Raw genomic sequence first — 18,359 nt, forward strand, 5'->3', positions numbered from 1 at the left:
TCGCAAGCAAAATTTACAAAAATTCGAAGTATACTCACTATATCCTTTTGTCTATAGTCGGTAAAAAGAAAGATCTTATAAACTAGTATTTCTTAATGTGCAGCTGGAAACGGGATCTAAATAAATCTATGTATTGTCTTTAATTCACACCTTAGATAAACCAAACCTGGACTATATATTAGTCGCATGATACGAGGTAGCCTTAGCGTGCGCTCGTGTGTGTGTGTGTGTGTTAATTTCAGAGCAGGTATCCATCGATTTTTAAAACATATATTAGGTTTCATGATTTTAGATATGTTAGGTTTTATATTGGGTAAAGCTAGTGAAAACTTACGTTAGCCACACCGAACGAAGCAAACGCATTATATTAATTAAGTTATGCCGATTTCAAGTCTTGAAGGGTTAGCTAATTTTTAAGCGATATCTGATAACTCTGGAAAGTAACAGTTCATCAAGAGGGAGTTATGGGTGGGGGTGTACTTACATTTTTGTTTCAGTGGCAACAATACATTTTCAGAAGTAAAGAGAATGATTACAGTTTTGATCAGAACGAACCACCCCATCATAAATTGGAGAACTAGGCTTTGTTAAAAATAAGCAAAATCTTTCTCTGCAATGGGGTCCTTAATTTACTCGACTTTTTTTTAAATACTTCAGCTATAAAGATTTGGCTATGAAGATTAACCATTAAATCTTGGACGTATTTGAAGATTACATAACAAACATATATTTAAATCGCTTGAAAATGAACTAATAAATGGGAAGACGAATACAGAGACATAACTGTATGAGAATTCCACGTGGCAATCGCTATTTACATTTAATCTCGCATTTTTCTTCCTTTCGTTTGTTCTTCTATTCCTGTTTTCCCTCACTTTATAGACTGCCTTACAATATTAATAAACAGTTTATCCTTATATCAACTTTCTTTTCTTTACTATCGTCTCTCTTTCTTATACATCTTTGTGTTTATATTTCCTTAGTTACATACTAATGTTTGATATTTTCTTGGTTACATATTAATGTTGAATTAAAAGACTCTTCCCTTTGACTTCCATTGAAAGATTTTATAATTAAATTCGCCTACCATTTACTTACAATCATAATTTGGTATCGTCGAAAGAGAAGAACATTATAATCCATTTGATTTTGTTCTAAATCTTGTAATCTTCAACTCTGTGTGTGTGTGTGTGTGTGTGTGTGTGTGTGTGTGTGTGTGTGATTTAGTGGTACAAATAGATAAAAATTTATTTCTAATAAAAAAAAATTGGTGGTGATATCGCTACTTCATTAGGAAAATGACCAGGAACTCCATGGGCTAAATACGCAGGAGAAAAACACCGTCCTGGATATAATTATTGTGGTTCTCGAACCCGACTTGATATCCGACTTGTAGCTTATAAAAATCCAGATTTAGAACAACGACATATTGCAGACGTAAAATTAATTCATGCATTAAATTCGATGAAAATTCTTTTGAAGAACAATTAGCCAGTTGGTTGGTAAAATCTGCAATGAAAAGTAAATTATTATTCGGAACCGGTAATTAATCAACAGATTATTAAAATAATGGAATCGATTTATTATAGCCCAAGAGGATATTGGAAGGGTAGAGCAGCGATTAGTAAACTCGCTGATGCAGAAAATGTTACACGTTCTGTTGCTGCAGCGTGGCTAGCACGACAGGCAATATGGCAAATTACCTACCATCACCTAAAATAATTCAGCATGCACATTTTGAAGTCAGCATTCCTAACGAAGTTCATCAAGCAGATATTTATTTTTTACCACATGATACTATTAAAATTGGAAGACGTCAATTAACATAAAAATACGCGTTAACTACCGTTGACGTTACAAGTAGATATAAGGAAGCGGAACTAGTAGCAACTAAAACAACAACTGAAGTTTCTTCTACTTTTGAATGAATGTATCAACGAGGATCCTTACGATTGTCACAACTATTACAGGTTGATCCTGGCAAAGAATTTATTGGTGCAGTATCGTCGCTGGTGAAAAAACCTAACGTCAAAATAGAGCAGGACATACTGCAATTCATCGTGATCAGGTAATTGTTGAACGATTTAATCAAGCACTTGCTGAGCGGTTATTAGGATGTCAATATGCAAAGGAAATAATTCAGAAAGATACGAGATCTCGCGAATGGGTTGCAAGATTACCAAGCGTGATAGCTGCGTTAAATAATGAAATTACTCGAACAACCTCTATGAAACCCGTTAATGCAATTACAGAAAGAAAAAAAAACATATACTAATATAATGACAAGACTTTTCAAAACAGCCTGTATTTGGTAATGTGACTGTAAGATATTTATATGAACCCGGTGAACTTGAAGGCGGTAAAAAAAAGAGCGACTGGTCCTATTTGGAGTATTACAACATATAAAATTTCTAGCGTGGTAAGATCTACGGGTAGACCTGCAATCTACAGATTAGATTCAACTGTTCCTCAACGTGAATTCGTACGCGAGCAATTACAAGTAATTCCGAGGCACCGAGTGGCCGAGTGGTCTAAAGCGCTCTCCGTTACGGATCACTGCCATCTCACATCTGTCTGCGTGGGTTCGAGTCTAGGATTCGGCCAATGTGGGTATGTGAGAAAGCTTGCCAGTAGCTTCTCGTGGGTCGGTGGTTCTTCCCGGGGTTTTCCTGGGTTCTTCATCCACCATTAATACTGGCCGCCATGCATATCCTATCGTGTGCTGAAAATGGCGTTAAACCCCACAACAACAACAAGTAATTCGTGAAGACACAATTACCACCGCGTTCACTTTTGTAAACTAGCACCTCGACGTCGATTACATTCAAGACAGGTCAGCATCACATTTTCGCGTGTTTGGCCAAGACTACTATTAATTCTGTCTACGATAAATTGTCTTGGAATATTAAGAATACTTTTCCACAACATTACTGTATTACAGATCGCACAATGATTATTTTGCTGTTGTTTCAATGTCATTATAAATTCAACAACGAGATCAAAGTCGCGTTTATTATTTTTGTTGTCACATTGTTTATAACCAACCAATTTTTTTCTTACTATATCATTGTCAATAACATCGCCAACAACAACGTTTTTGTTGTTGTAAGTTTTTTTTCTGTAAAGTCCTCATTGAGCATTATGTACGATCATTTTATTTATTATTACTTTTATTTAATCACTGTGACTTCTGGACCGTATATGAGGATTCTCTTCAGACAGCCTTGTTTCTCCACATAGATCCTTTTGTTTTCCTTCCCAAACGCTTTATGATTGTCCATAATGATATGACAGACACGGGTAAGTCAGTGTGGAACAGCATCGACGATCCGAGGGTAGATGATTCAACGTTACTCCACATCTTGTGGCGAGAACATGTGGAGGAATGAAGTGAACCGGTGTTATTTATAGTGGAAGAGCGGATCAAAACGGATATGAAGGAGTCTGTCTTCCAATTCGAAGAGAGCTGCCTGTCATGTCACATACCCTATATAGATGCGTAACCATCTCAGCGCAGTGAATCGATGCGACAGAATTTTCAAATGACGGAAACTAAGAAGACGATGAAATGGGGTGCACCGGCCGTGTAGACGAAAAGTGATGGCATAGCAGCGGCTACGAAAGTCAACACAGTTCTACTTCTAGAAGACCGATTTTAATTGAGATTGAGTGGATTTTCTCTTTTATTTCTCGCAAGAATTTGTTCAGGTATCAGCAACTTCGCCACCTTCTCTTTCCTTACCACACGTCGATGATTTTAAAAAGAGACAGAAAGAAGAATTGGAGAAATATTTACATCAGCAGATAGAAGCAGAACAATATTTTCTCCTTCAACAGCAGCAGCGAGAAGAAGATGCAAGAAGAAGGAAACGACAGGAAAAAGAAGTGGCCGCAGAGTAGAAACAAGGTCTAGGAGAGAAGGAGGACAGTCAAACGGTGACGATACTCTTAGACATTTTAGCAGAGTTAAGGATTCTGAAACAAATGTATCAGACTTCTTTATTAGAAAAAGACTTTCCCGAGCCAAACAGCCCAACCCTGTTACTACGCCCGAGATACCACACCTTGTGATTTCTACCAAATCATCGACAGGAGTAGGTCTAGAAGTAGGATCTGGCCGTGGAAAAGTCTTAAGGAAGTTAAAGCTGATTGGTTACCGTTCCTGAGTTTGTTTATATATATATATATATATATATATATATATATATATATATATATATATATATATATATATATATATAACAAACAAACACCCAACGGTCCTTTTCAGGGCCACCCACTTCTGTCGAAAAGAGATAGAATTCATTTTGCCAAAATCAATTAAAACTCACAATCTCTTTTTTCACACGATGAACGCGTGTGAGTGTAGGTCCTTATTCTAAAAAATCAAAACCAAGAGACAATTACATTTTCTTTCAGTTATATTCTGGTACAAATTTTATAATCCAGTTCACAACACACCACTTAAAAATAAAGTTCATAGACTTCTTTTGTGTCTTTTCACGCTGTTTTTTTTTTTTCTTCTTCATTTCTTCACTGTCACGGGTTTTTCCTCCTCTTCTTCCTCACTTTCTCTTCGTCTTCTTTCTTCTCTTTTTTCTCTTCCTGGACATGTCTGGTTCTTCCTTTTTGGAGGGTACCTCTTCTTCTTCCTGTTCGGAACCATGCTCTTCCTCTTGCTTCTGTGGTCTCTTAGGGCAGTCTGAAGACTAATGTCCTTTTTGTTGACAATGATAACAGATATCTTTACTTTTGTCTCTTCTTGCTTTTTTGACGGTCTGGACAGTCTGTAGCCCAACGCCCTTTCTTCTTACAGATATAGCAAGTATTGTGCCTTTTATCTCGAAATGATGGGGAGTAGTCCGTCGGCTTGTCTGAAGAAAACTTGCGTATGACACCTCGCACAGTTTTGATCAGAAGTGCTATCTGTGTTGGCTCTTCCATCGTTCTGGTAGGTTAGAAAGTGAAATGAATACTGGAAGGAAAGACACTGACCCTTTAAATAGGGAAGATAATAATCTAACATTGATATAGGGAACCAAATGATATAGGGACCCATACCGTTTAAAATATAGTAATTTGACTCATTGCAGTCAAGATGAAACGATCACATCAATTCGTAGAGAAAGGAGAAGAAAGTAAGAGACAGAAACGTGAACTATCGCCTCGCACAGTAGCTTAAGTCTTGGCTCAAATTCATGCCAGCAATTTTTAAGATGACATGAGCGAGTCCAAATCCAGACCCAGAGAGTCTGCACCAAACCAAAGTTCACCACCATTTGTAAACCCTTAAAAGTACTACCACATTCGAAAGACGGAAAAGCCCTTCTCTAGAAGATTTAGAACTACGGATTACACTGAGACGGTGACGTTTAAAGATATCAAGTCCGACGTACCTCCGGAGAATGCAAAAGAGTTCATCAACGATGTGTGGGATTCTTTGTTACCCACAATGAAACAACAATGTGAAGCCAAAGAAGACGATCGCTTGAGACTTTCTATTCATCACGATAGTTTGAAGTCACCAGTTTGGATTGAGTTTAGCAGCCCGGCAAAAGTGACACCTTTCAAAGTCACTGATACGATTCAACACGTGCAACAATCCAACGACAAGTTTCACATCACCGATGGAAAAGCGACACTGTTCATGACCCACGCGTCTCTTCCCCAAGGGACAGGACGCAAAAAGGTGTTTTTGGTGGACGACCTTCGCAACACCAAAAAGAGCCTCGTCCAAATTAAGAACCCTCAAGAACAGATGTGTTTAGCCCGTGCCATCGTGGTGTGACGATCGTATCCCGACAAGAACGACACGGCAAAATGGAAAAGAGCCTGGAAAACTATTGAACAATCGGACCGAGCCGAACAATGAAGAGAAGCAGAACTCCTGTTACAGCAAGCGGGGATGTCCAAAGACACCGCTTGTGGCATTCCTGAAATGCAAAAGTTGCTAAGATGTCTTAACTCCACTCTACACTTTGAAAGTACACCCTCAAGAAGTGCACTGACCTCTCTTGTTTCGAGGCAAATATTTCAAAGACGGAAGAATACATTCACGTCTATGATCACGATGAACATTTTCATGCAATTACCAGCATCACTGGATTCCTGGGATACATATATTATTGTGAGAAATGTAACTATGGCTACAACAATCGTGAGCAACACAAGCATTTTGGATCGAAATGTGAGGTATGTTTGGCCTCTATACCCTCTCTTGACGATGGACAAGAACGAGTGCATTGTCCTGCTTTTCAGCGCACACTTATCAGCTCTACATGTTACCAACAACATTTGAAAACGCAAGGTTCACAGCAGATACGTGCCTGTCAACTGCTGTGATTGTGCTCTACTTGTGAACGTACCAATAGTGCCAAGGCACAAGTACGTTCACAAAAGAAACGATGTCACATTTATCGCCAAATCGTGGACTTGGAACCGGAATACTGCATTAAAAAATACCATCCCAAACAAGAGGAGAAAGATGACCAGAAGAAGGTAATTTCATCTTTTTTCGATTTCGAATGCATGCAAGAGACTGGCATTCAAATTCATAATTTCTGCCTGGCTCACCGAGCGTGCGAAAAGTGCATCCAAGAATCTATCTTTCGTCATTGCCCTCACTAAGGCAAGATTCCTGGAGGACGTGAAAAATTCTTTCGGGGACCATCCGCGATCTTCGATTTCACCCAATGGATCTTAAACCCCATCGACGAGACATGGAGTCAAGAGGACATCGAACTTTACGGAAATTGCCATCGCTATGACACGTTGATGGCTCACAATTTCTCTGGATACGACGGACAATTTCTTCTCATATATTATACGGAACAAATTACCGAACGTCCAAAAGTGACTTTGAACGGAGCAAAAATCATTTCCATGCAAGTGGGACAACTGCAGTTTAAAGATTCGATGAGTTACTTGGCTTTTCCTTTGAATCGAATGTCTAAAACATTTGGAATGATAGAAATGGTCAAAGGCTATTTTCCACACTTTTTCAATATCAAAGCTAATCAACACGTCGTTCTACCCCATTTGCATGAGGCTCACTACAACGAATCCGACAACACGTGTACCAAACAACGAGAAGCTTTCTACGCTTGGTACAACTCACGCCTTGGACCTCTTCGACTTTCAGGAAGAAATGCTAAAGTATTGTCAGACGTGGACATTTTCGAGAATTGTTTATGGAACACGGAGGGATCGATCTTTTCAAAGTAGCCTGCACCATTACCAAAGCGTGTTGCTTAGTGAACCGCCAACGATTCATGCCCGAAAACACACTGGCTGTCATAAGCCCTCAAGCGAAGAACTTTGTCAAACATCAATACTCATTCAAAGCCCTACGCTGGGACCAAGGAAGACTTGTACCAGGCCAATTGCCAGCGGCGCTTGAAGTTAAATCAGCAAGAATACCAAGTGGTGGAAATGTGGGAACACGAGTACGATCACCGTTTGAAAACCGTGCGTTCCATGTTCTTTGTCATAATATGGACCTTGCAAGTTTTGGTATCAGGTGCTGTTTTTCTTCATGTCAGTGATTCACACATATAAAGCAAAGCATTCGTCAGTCTGGCTACCCAGCGTTCACTCGTTAACATAAGCAGAACTGCACTAATTGATCGAATTTCAGATGCACTTGGCGTATTCTAAGCGGCTTTTAGATGAGCTGGCTATGAAGGAAAAAAAAAAAGAAGAGGAAAAGAAGAGATGGATCTTGTATCACATCATGCAATGACCTCTGTGCGAGGTGAAGCCTGAGATGAGGACGCCTCTACGACCAGTATCATCCCTACAGCCACTACCAGTGCCACAGCAAAGTCAACAACAACAACAACAAATACTACTACCAATTCAATTAACAGAGATAAGGAGACCTCATCATCCCCGATTGCAAAATAGAAAACAGGGAAGTCTTCACTATTTCACAAAGTGAAGACTGGGATGATGAGGCTACTCAATCCGCCTTTGCGCTCCTAAGAACAAATGTAAATTTGGAGCATGACTGGACCAGAAGATGCACCTGTGGTGCCCGACCTGGTAGGTGCCAGCATTAAGCTGGTGCATCTGAAGTTTAAAAAAAAACACTTCTCAGATCTCTAGAAAAGAGACTATTCAAATAGCCAATTGGTGCATATTTGGAGTAGTGTAATTATAAACACACATATGTTAAAAGACAAAGTATCAAATTCCTCATATACGGAATTATTATTTTTGAGGTGTACGTGTGTTAAGAGGGAAAGTATCAAATTCCTCACATACGGAATTATTATTTTTCGCGATCTCATTAATGCATGTTGAAATTTTTTATTTCTAATTGACGTTCAACTTCTTTAATATAATCATCTTGATTCACAATAATAATAGTGTTTGACTTATCATCCTTTTTAATCACTATACTGTCGTCATTCATTAAATTATATACAGACTTAATTTGTCCTTATAAATATGACTGATATTGCTTTAATTTAGTTAATATCTCTTTTGTGATCGCGTATATATAAAAATATATATATGAATCATGTAAAAGATGACTTAATTCTGTTATAAAAAGGTTATTTGGGTGACAAGTTTTGGGATGACTTCTCCAAACAATTGGGGCGACTTCTCCAGATATGTTGGGTCGAGTTCTCCATGGGGCAAGTTCTCCGCATACCAACTGACTTAGAGAAGTGCAAGCGATGAATAAATGCTCTCACTTTCTTTCTCTGTCTCAATGTTGTTTCATATGGCAAATATTGCTCACCAATATCGTCTGGTATATCTTTTAATGTTATCACGCCCACCATTTTCACAGAATGTTTGTCGGAGGTTAAGAGGTTGTCAAGTCACTTGTTTGGTACGCAGAGCGATCTACCTTCTGGTGTAAGTCAAATGTATGCATGCATGTGTCTGTCTAGGGTTTAATGGCATGTCACCACAATCCTAATTATCGTTAATTATAATTATATATAATTATCCTGATTAGCAGTTTAGTTCCAGAAATGTAAAGGTTAAAATTTCAAAAATACAACGAAAAAGAAAAATTCCAAGTTGCGTGCACAGTTGAATTGGTGTTATGCAAACATGATCAGGACATGTCAGAAGTTTAGTGCACAGTCAAGCTGATAAATTTTATTACAACATTGTCAGGACATGTCAGAAGTTCAGTGCACAGTCAAGCTGATCAATTTTATTACAACATGGTCAGGACATGTCAGAAGTTCAGTGCACAGGCAACATAACAATAATACAAGTTATTTCTTTGCAGTTTATTTTCCTCATGATCTTAACAACTACATCACATTACTTTGATGACAATGTATGTAGATATTAATGGTAAACAGAAAAATGCATAAGGTTGATACTATTAACAGCTTTCATGACCCCGTGGAAACATTTCTTTGGAGAAAAAAAAAATGATCCATGCAACACTAAATGATCAATGAATGGACGAGATCCACATTATAAAAGATGTAAAAAAATGCCAACATTAACTAAGTGAATAGTTATATACTAAGTAGGTCTTGAAACTCAGGTGAAACAGTATAACATCCAAGATCACATTAAATCTTAACACCATTTTCTCCCATACTTTATGCAGTGTAAAAATGCTAAATACTGTAGTTAACAACTTCACAGAACTTGGTCTTCATTCTTTTTACACCATAATATCAGAGATACCAATCCATGACTATGCTGAACAGGAATCCTAGCATGATTTCTTTTAGAATTCCAGGCAGCAATTTCAAAATGAATAACAGGATCATTAAAGTAACAAACGTGTATAATCATTGTGTCTTCCTATTTGTCTATACATGCCTGTACAGTCAGAAAACAATGACTGTCAAATGAGAATAAATCATATTCATTTCTCAAATTCTGTAACTGTGAATTCCTTCACCATTTTTTGTCAATAACAAAACACCAGCATTTCTCAAGACATAAATTTATCTTTCTTCTTCCTTCATTTCTGATGCCAATTTTCACGTATTTACAGTCTAATCAACTGGTTTCCAGCATATAACAAACCAAACTTTTTTTTACATTAAAAAAATATAATTGTATGTACTAGTCTATCATGATTTTGCTGAAATACTTTTGTCACTTCCAGTGTTCGCAGACAAAAGTCTTGTTCAAAATTGTATACCATACAGCTTTGATTTTCCTTAACTCTGTCAATATAATTTGAAATGAAGAATTTTCACAGAACTGTATATAAATTTTGAAAGAATTAGGAATGGTTGACATCTCTGCGACATCCAAGAACTTCACAAATGCTCTTCAAGCTTTTTAAAACCATGCTGTGCTGTAACTACAAAATAAATTATGGCTTTATATAAGAAAAATGGCAGGTAGCTTTTGCAAGCAATAACTGTAATAATGATTTTATTGAGAGCCTTTATTTACACACAACTGTACATTAATGAGTGGACATAAAAACACTTAAAGATAAAACAATACTTTCAATGGTGTGATAATGCAGTTTTTCAAGACTGCTGACAAATATATTTAAAGAATTTGCTGCACTAGTGAATCTGCAAAAACTAGTTTATTCTTTGCAAAAAATTATTTTTGCCAAAATATTATTTTTGAGAACACTTAAATTACTATTACTCAAGTTATAACATTATTGAAAATAAGGGTATCTTGCCCAGTGTTTATCTAACAATGAAATGTCAATAAATTACTCAAATTGTCAAATCAGTCAGAAGCTTAAAATTTTTGCTCAATAATCTATCAATCCCTTTTAGTGAAAAATATTTAGGGAATAAAGTTTTCTCACCAAGAAAATGACAATATTGTGCTCTTTGCAATTCTGTGATTGACAGTAATGGTTCTCATGACAAATGCCTGGCTTACTCTATATTATTTTAAAAAAAACAACAAAAAAACCCAGATGATCAAAGTACATCTTGTGATTTAAAAAAATGGCTGTTTGGTTTTCCTTTGAACTGCACCATATCATATCATTCCTGTATGTAGTCATGTTTAACCTAACCTCTTGTGTGGTTCCCAAGATCTGTGCCATATGAGGGTTTGGTAAAGCCTGTTGTGTGGTTCCCAAGATCTGTGCCACATGAGGGTTTGATAAAGCCTGATGATCAATCTTATCGATGGAAGGTGCCTTAGTAAAACTTCATAGAAGTAAAACTACAAAGACGTCTTAAAGTTCTTTTTTCTTTTTCTTTTGCTCTAGAAATATGGTACTTTCGGCAATCATAACCATTCCAAATTTTGGGAAAACCTCATTCTTGCATTATAAATTTACTAACTATTTTTAACGATTTGTTTTCCCCTGGCCAACAGTTGGCAGTGATCCCATCAAGCCATTTGGAAGCCTGACTGAAAAAGACTTTGCCATATGTGTCTTCCAAAAATCTAAACAAATAAATTAATCCTGATAGCAATGCTGTCATAGCCATTATAATTTTTTTTACATAAACCTATCTGCTGTCGAAGGATTAAATTAAACAAGTGCTTGAATGAAGCTCAAAGCATACTTGTCTTAACAGCTAAAAAGACATCAAAATCTGTGTACTTATAAGCACCAGAACAGATCAATACCTGTATGTCCTTATAACAGAATAGACTGACATGTCAGTTATGTTTTTGTGCATTATTAGGAAAACAAAAGATCTAAGATCTTCCATAGAAAATCACAATAATGAGCTGTTTAAGGTTGTTTTTGTTTTTTAAATGAGGCATTATTCTTACCAGTTTGAATGGTTAAATGACCTTCAATCCTGGATCTGTATTATCAAATCTGATCAAATTATGTTCAACAGTTTTTTAAGAAGTCATTTCCAAGTTTCTTTTAAGTTTTTAGTAATGGTGGTTACATCTATTGATGAATCAACATCATTTGTACAAACTTAAAAGCCTGTCATGCCTGAATTCATTCTCAAATTTGGCAAAATATTGGTTGAGCAGGTTTTTGTAAGAGGTCATGTAAGAATCTATTTTCAGTAACCATGGTCACATCTGTATGAATATAAAAAACTTTATGCCAGGAATATTTCCAACAATATGGTACAATTCTGTTAAATGTTTTTTAAAAAAAAAGTTATTTAAAGAAGCAATATTTGGTGACAGTTTGGCATAATTTGTATAAACTTAATAACTGATCATGCCTAGATGCTTTCTGTAAAATTTGGTAAAATTCAGTTGAGCAGTTTTAGAGAAAAGTCATTTAAAGATTTTACTACTTTTTAATAACAGTGGGCATATTTATTGGCAAATCAATACCATTTGTATAAATCAGAAATGACTTTAAGCTACCATGCTTGTCAAATTTGTGAAATCTGTTGTTTTCTAAAAGACTTGTTAACAGTTTTTCTATATTTAGTAACATCAGCCACATTTTACAGCAAATTACAATCTTTTGTACAAAACTGAAATACTGTCATGCCATTATGTTTGTATTCTGTTGAGTTAATTCTGAAAAGATGTTTGAAGGTGGGTTTTTTTCTTCTATTTCAGTAAAGGTGGCCATCTTTTAATAACATCATTTGAACAAACTATGTACAGGGTTTTACTGAGAAGTTTAAAATAGCAACTGCTGACAATTCAAACTATACACAGGGCCATACTAAAAGCTCTCCTGGTTTTACTACCAATGAACTGAGAAAAGTGCCCCTCCCCCAAGAACTATTACCTTCAGCTAATTATTACACTGGTATGTGTACAATAAGCAGTTTGAACATGACTGCAAGAACAAAAGGCCCAAGATCACTCACTTGTCTGACATTTGCCTAACAGTAAAATGCAAGAGCAGCTGGCCAATAAATCTAGGTCAGAAGGATGCTTCCAATGCTGTTGACTGCTTGTGCAATTTTGCATCTTCATCCAGATTTATCCAAGTGAAAGGTCTTCAAGCAAAGTTGGTCATATTTTTTTCTGTGGTTTTGGCGGCTATTTTTGGTTTTCTATATTTAGAAAATGATGTTGCATCTGATGGCCAGTCTGCATCGCTTCTAGAAAATGGAAAACACTTCTTGCCTCGATGTTTTATATACAATTCTGTTAAGCAGTTATTAAAAAATCACCTAATATGTAATTTTTGAAAACAGTAAACCAATTTAATGGCAGATCAGCATCATCTGTATAAATCTTATGAAAAAATATCTTTTGTACCAGGATGCATTATCAAAGTTTGTCCTGTGATTGATCTGAAATAATAGAAGGTTTATCAGTTTTAGAACTGAGATGTCATATGTGATGATGGACTGGCATCTCTTGTACACTTCTAAAAGCCCTTCAGACCAGGATGGCATCTACAAAAGGTTTGTAAAATGGTCCAGTAGTTTTTGAAAAGAATTTAAAAATAGCAACTGTTGACACACACAACAGGTGATGCCCAACAGATGAAGAACCATAAGCTGATCTGGCCTTACAGCCAGGTGAGCTAGAACCAGAAGCTAATCTGGCCTTACAGCCAGGTGAGCTAGAACCAGAAACTAATCTGGCCTTACAGCCAGGTGAGCTAGAACCAGAAACTAATCTGACCTTACAGCCAGGTGAGCTAGAACCAGAAACTAATCTGACCATACAGCCAGGTGAGCTAGAACCATAAGCTGATCTGGCCTTAGAGCCAGGTGAGCTGGAACCACAAGCTTCTGTTCTGCTACATGTAAGATATTTACACTGAATTATAAAAGATGTACAGTAACAATAATGTACGAATGCATCTCTCTTCTACTTTAAAAAAATGTATTTTAGCTTTTTTAAATCTTTGACCTTTTTCACTCTTTGTATATCTTTTACAGTATTTTTACCTGGTCACAATTTAACTTTAATCTTTCAGTACTTCCAATTTCCATTTATTTGGAAGGTTTTTATCTTCCTTGAGTTTTTAGCAATTTTTTGAAGTTTCTTTGTTTGAATTGCATGTTAAATTTTCACAATGAGCCATGAATGCGTTGATATGCCATTAAACCCTACTACATATATGCTTATCTACAGATGTATCATGACCATCCTTGTCTATTACACTTAAGATTTCTGTATGCCTGTCTGTTTACAGGAATACAAAATCATTATAGTCAAGCTAAATTTTAATCTTTCTGGATCCAAATGAGTCAACTGACAATCTCTCATTAAGACAATGTAAATAAAGAAAAATTTCTGAATACTAAGACTTACTCAAAATCTTGAATATGAAACTTGGCCTATTCAAGTCTCATTACTGCAATACGTATTGCACACATATGTTTAGTGTGTGTGTGTGTGTGTGATTAAGATTTTTAACGTAGCTTTAACAATATTTCAGTCATATCGCTATGATGTCTACAGTGTGGCAGTTTATAGTGATGTCTAGCACTGGGGCATCATGCCGCAGACATGTAGCATGATGTCCCACCCAGCCACATTATCCTGACACCAGACTGACCAGTCCTAACACTAACCTCTTAATGTTGAGCGCTAAGCGAGGCAGCTATTAGTACCATTTTTGTAAGTCTCTGGTATGACTTGGCTGGGGTTCGGACCCATGACCTCCCACTTCTGAGGCGGACGCTCTAACCACTAAGCCACCGGAGTGGTCAATGTTTAGTAAATGGATGACAAGAAAATTACCTATTTGTAATAACAATTATTATCTATTGTTTGGCTTTTGAATATAGAACTGTGGTTCTGCTTTGTATGAAAATTTTAATGTATTGAGCTTTGAGGAATTAATGAGAAAGAATATATTTTAATGGATTACATAAAATAATCAACAGTAAGAATGGTATCTTGAAGAATTATCATATATATTCATTTTAATTCTCAGATTACTGACATATACAACAAAATACTTTTTATATGTCTTACATAATTTTGTTCTGAACAACCAGATGCATTCAGTAATAATATACATGTCTGGTTTTGTAACTCACAATACCTATAGTTTTATGTTTAAAATATATTTACATCTTAATTTTGTAGGATTCCACTGAATATATGGACCATGATGTCTGAAATAAAAGAATTCTTTTTATTATGCTTATATACCTGAAAAAGATTTTCACCTCACTACACTAATTCTGTGGGTGTATTCAATGCTGTACAACCTGGAAGCATATGAGCTGCAAAATTTAGGGCTCAAATATTCAAAGTAACAGACTCCACTCCACTCTACTTGAAATTGCCATCATGCGCAAAACTGCGATCACAGACAAACTATCTCAGGTATGAGAACATACTAACCATCCATACACCCAAATTTCCAGGCAGATTAAAAAATTAGGATGCATTAATATTGGAGTCACTGAAAAAAGTGCAAATATTGCATATAAGTTATGTGTATATGCACACTAAAAGCTGCAAATCCATTAGGAATATTGCCATAAAGAGACTGCAATTTCACATCATTTTTGACCAATCAAAATGCAGAATTCCATTTGGTGCAGTGTGATCACAGTTAGCTAATGTGACCATGGCTGTTGGTCAGTTAAATGTAGAAACAATGAGCAGGCATTGTTCTATACCATACAACTAAACAGACTGCTAAAACATGAAAGTAGAATATCTTTGCAAAACATCAGTACAGCTTGTATTGGGTTACATTTAACACAGTTTACGACATCACTTCAACTGAAAAGTAGGTAATGGGCGATTATTCTCATGTTTAAAAAATTGTTCACATTTCATATATACACAAGAACCCTAAGGCAAACTTAAGAAGAAAAGAAAAAAGCAACAGTCTACCAAATTGTCAGCAGGAGTCGTCTCCTAGTTTGCCAAATACTCAAGTTAAAGATTAGGACTTTAGTCCAATATGTCCCTGACTCATAATTGGACACGCAGACCTGCCAACCCCAACAATACCTTCTCATTAAGGTAATACTTTTTTTTCCTAAAGTCAGACCAGTTTCTAGTAGGATGTGTGAAGTATCATGTAATGCTAATGTCAACTTGGAAATTATGCAAGTGAAAAGTTCAGAAGTGTGATGTGATGCAGCAAAAGGCAAACATGTTCAAGAGAAAGGTTTGTAAAGTACACTCAGACCTTAATGATCTCAGTACAGTTTTAGAAAGTACAGTTCCAAACCCAAGTTAGCTCAAATGGCTTCTTGCTAGACCCCCCGATTTTCCATAATCTTCAGGATTAATTTAATTTCATATGGCAAAGACCATCATCTCTCATGCCCTGAGACACAGTCAAATCAACACAAGGTCCAATAAACCTAACCATTGTTTTTCCTGCTCTTTTTCCATGAATCTAAATGCTCTTTTTATACCCCTGTGCTGTCTGTTGAACTTTATAGGAGCCTGATTCATCTTTTGCCTTCGATGTATTTTCATTTAATGGATGACACTGCAAGAAAACACTATTAGCAACATATTGATCATTTAGGTATTTTGCATCAAAACCATGGTCAGACTAATTCATCTGAGGTACTTCTGTAAAGTGAGTCTGCTTTCCTAATCAACTCCAATGAAATCAATATGAAAATCTAGATTTAGACCAAACCTGACCAGGATCTGACCGCAGCAGTATTTTCATAGTGCTTACTATTATTCCTCAAGTTCATAATTTTAAGGGTAATTCCAGTAAGACTTGCGGTCAAATCGTTAGGGTTGACAGGTCTGGAGAACTTGACGTCTCACTGTAGCATTAGCTGGGAGTCCTTGATTCAAACAAAAAAAGTAAATCCACAAACTATCAAGGTGGCCCCCAAATATGTCCATGAAGTTCTGTGAAATTTCATCATATGCACTCACACACACTGAGTGTTGAACAGTAATGGCTAGATCTGCTTTGCATGTCAATGAACTACACTCAGTAACTACACAGCATAAGCATAGCATGGTCAATACACTTTGCGTACAGTAATCATGGACACCTTCAACACCTCAAAACATTTTGCTTCAGTTAAAAGCATGTCTAAACTCCCAACAGGTTATGCAGTTCATCATCGTCCATAATTGGCTCCGAGTCTGAATCGTGGTCCATCTCCTCGGTATGAGAGTCTTCTTGAGAGTCAGTTGGATTTGCTGGGTCGTATGGCTGGTCAGCATCAGCATCATCTTCATCTCTACTATCACCATCTGCAGTTCCATTGATAATGGCAGCAATCCTAGCATCCAAATCTTGGCGCTCCTGAAAGAATTACAACAGATCATGATACATTAACCCTAACTACTATCACTAATGACATTCAATTCATAATAAATTGGTTGTACTAGACTTGCACTGTAAAAAAAAGTACCTACCTTGTAACTTCTAGTACCAGTGCATTGCACGACTGGATTTAATATTTTCCTAATATTAAATACTGTTGAGTAATCATTTTATGCTGTGAAGTACTAAACCTGAAATATTTACAAACCTTTCTAAATGAATACATGGTGCACAATAACCAAACCAATGTCATTTAAATGAACCGTATCTAAACTCATCCTTTCCTCAAATATGTTAAGTTAGGTATACAGCTAACTGTTATTTATATGGAAGTCACTGACTGTGTGGACACCACTGACTATGTGGACACCATACCTTTTTCCACTTGTGATTGTCTCATTTGCTGTCATTAACCTCTTGTTATGAAAGCATTCCTTTTGTAAGACATCTCTTTGTTGGATATATCTGATAATTAGGTGAAGCATCCTTAGGTTCACCATGATATAGTTTCAAACTGTTACACATATGCATATAATAAGAACATCAATCATGTAACGAGAACTACTGCCTGAGCATTTGCACTGGCTGACAATAGATTTACCATGTGCATGTTTGTTTCCAAGCTTAGCAATTCTGTAAAACTTTCCACAGGCAGTACACTAAACTTAGCCATGAACATGCATGTGTAAACACTGTACTATTATTAGGCACATGAAGAACCCAATAAATTCTTTGCTGGGTAACTGTCACAGCTGGTCACACATAAAACTGCACAAAATATTCCATATCGTATGACATACTTATACACGATTCAGGAATAAAACCAAAAATTATTAAAAGATTTCATGTTCAGTTTTTGGTAGGGAAATTAAAATGTATTATTTAACAAAGTGGGATGAATACTAAATAAGGTATTTACTTGCAGGAAGACTGATGCAGAGGCAAAACAGAAGTGAAAAGCGCTGCAAAGATATATGACAGCTTACTCTCGCTGTTTTGAACAGGAGTTGAACTATTAACCCAATGGTGTGAGTTCAAGTGAATGACTAAAGCACTATATGAATGGAAATATTACAACAAATGACCTAGTTTTTATGTTTTTCTGTTACTTCCACCAAGAAGCATCCAAACATACATTTTCTTGAGCAATGGTAATATAGGGCCCAAGAAATTGGGAGCGTAAAGAACAAATAGATGAAAATACGTTATTCAAGCATGATAAATATTAGGTCTGAAAATTACTTTTGGTATTGTTGAGTTTCCATCCAAG

General features: G+C 36.3%; 1 protein-coding gene across 2 annotated transcripts in view; it reads right to left on the reverse strand.

Moving 5' to 3' along the window:
• Positions 1-9,235: 9,235 nt before the first annotated feature.
• Positions 9,236-18,359, reverse strand: part of LOC149794057 (uncharacterized) — a 67,365-nt gene continuing 58,241 nt past the window's right edge. For both annotated transcript variants that reach the window (XM_089968004.1, XM_089968003.1), the window contains exon 19: positions 9,236-17,068. In XM_089968004.1, coding sequence (XP_089824130.1) covers positions 16,853-17,068 — 216 coding nt within the window. In that variant the 3' untranslated portion in view covers positions 9,236-16,852. The remainder of the gene's footprint in view (positions 17,069-18,359) is intronic.

This window comes from Sinohyriopsis cumingii, chromosome 8, assembly GCF_028554795.1.
Source record: "Sinohyriopsis cumingii isolate HCF-2022 chromosome 8, ASM2855479v2, whole genome shotgun sequence".
NCBI lineage: Eukaryota > Metazoa > Mollusca > Bivalvia > Unionida > Unionidae > Sinohyriopsis > Sinohyriopsis cumingii.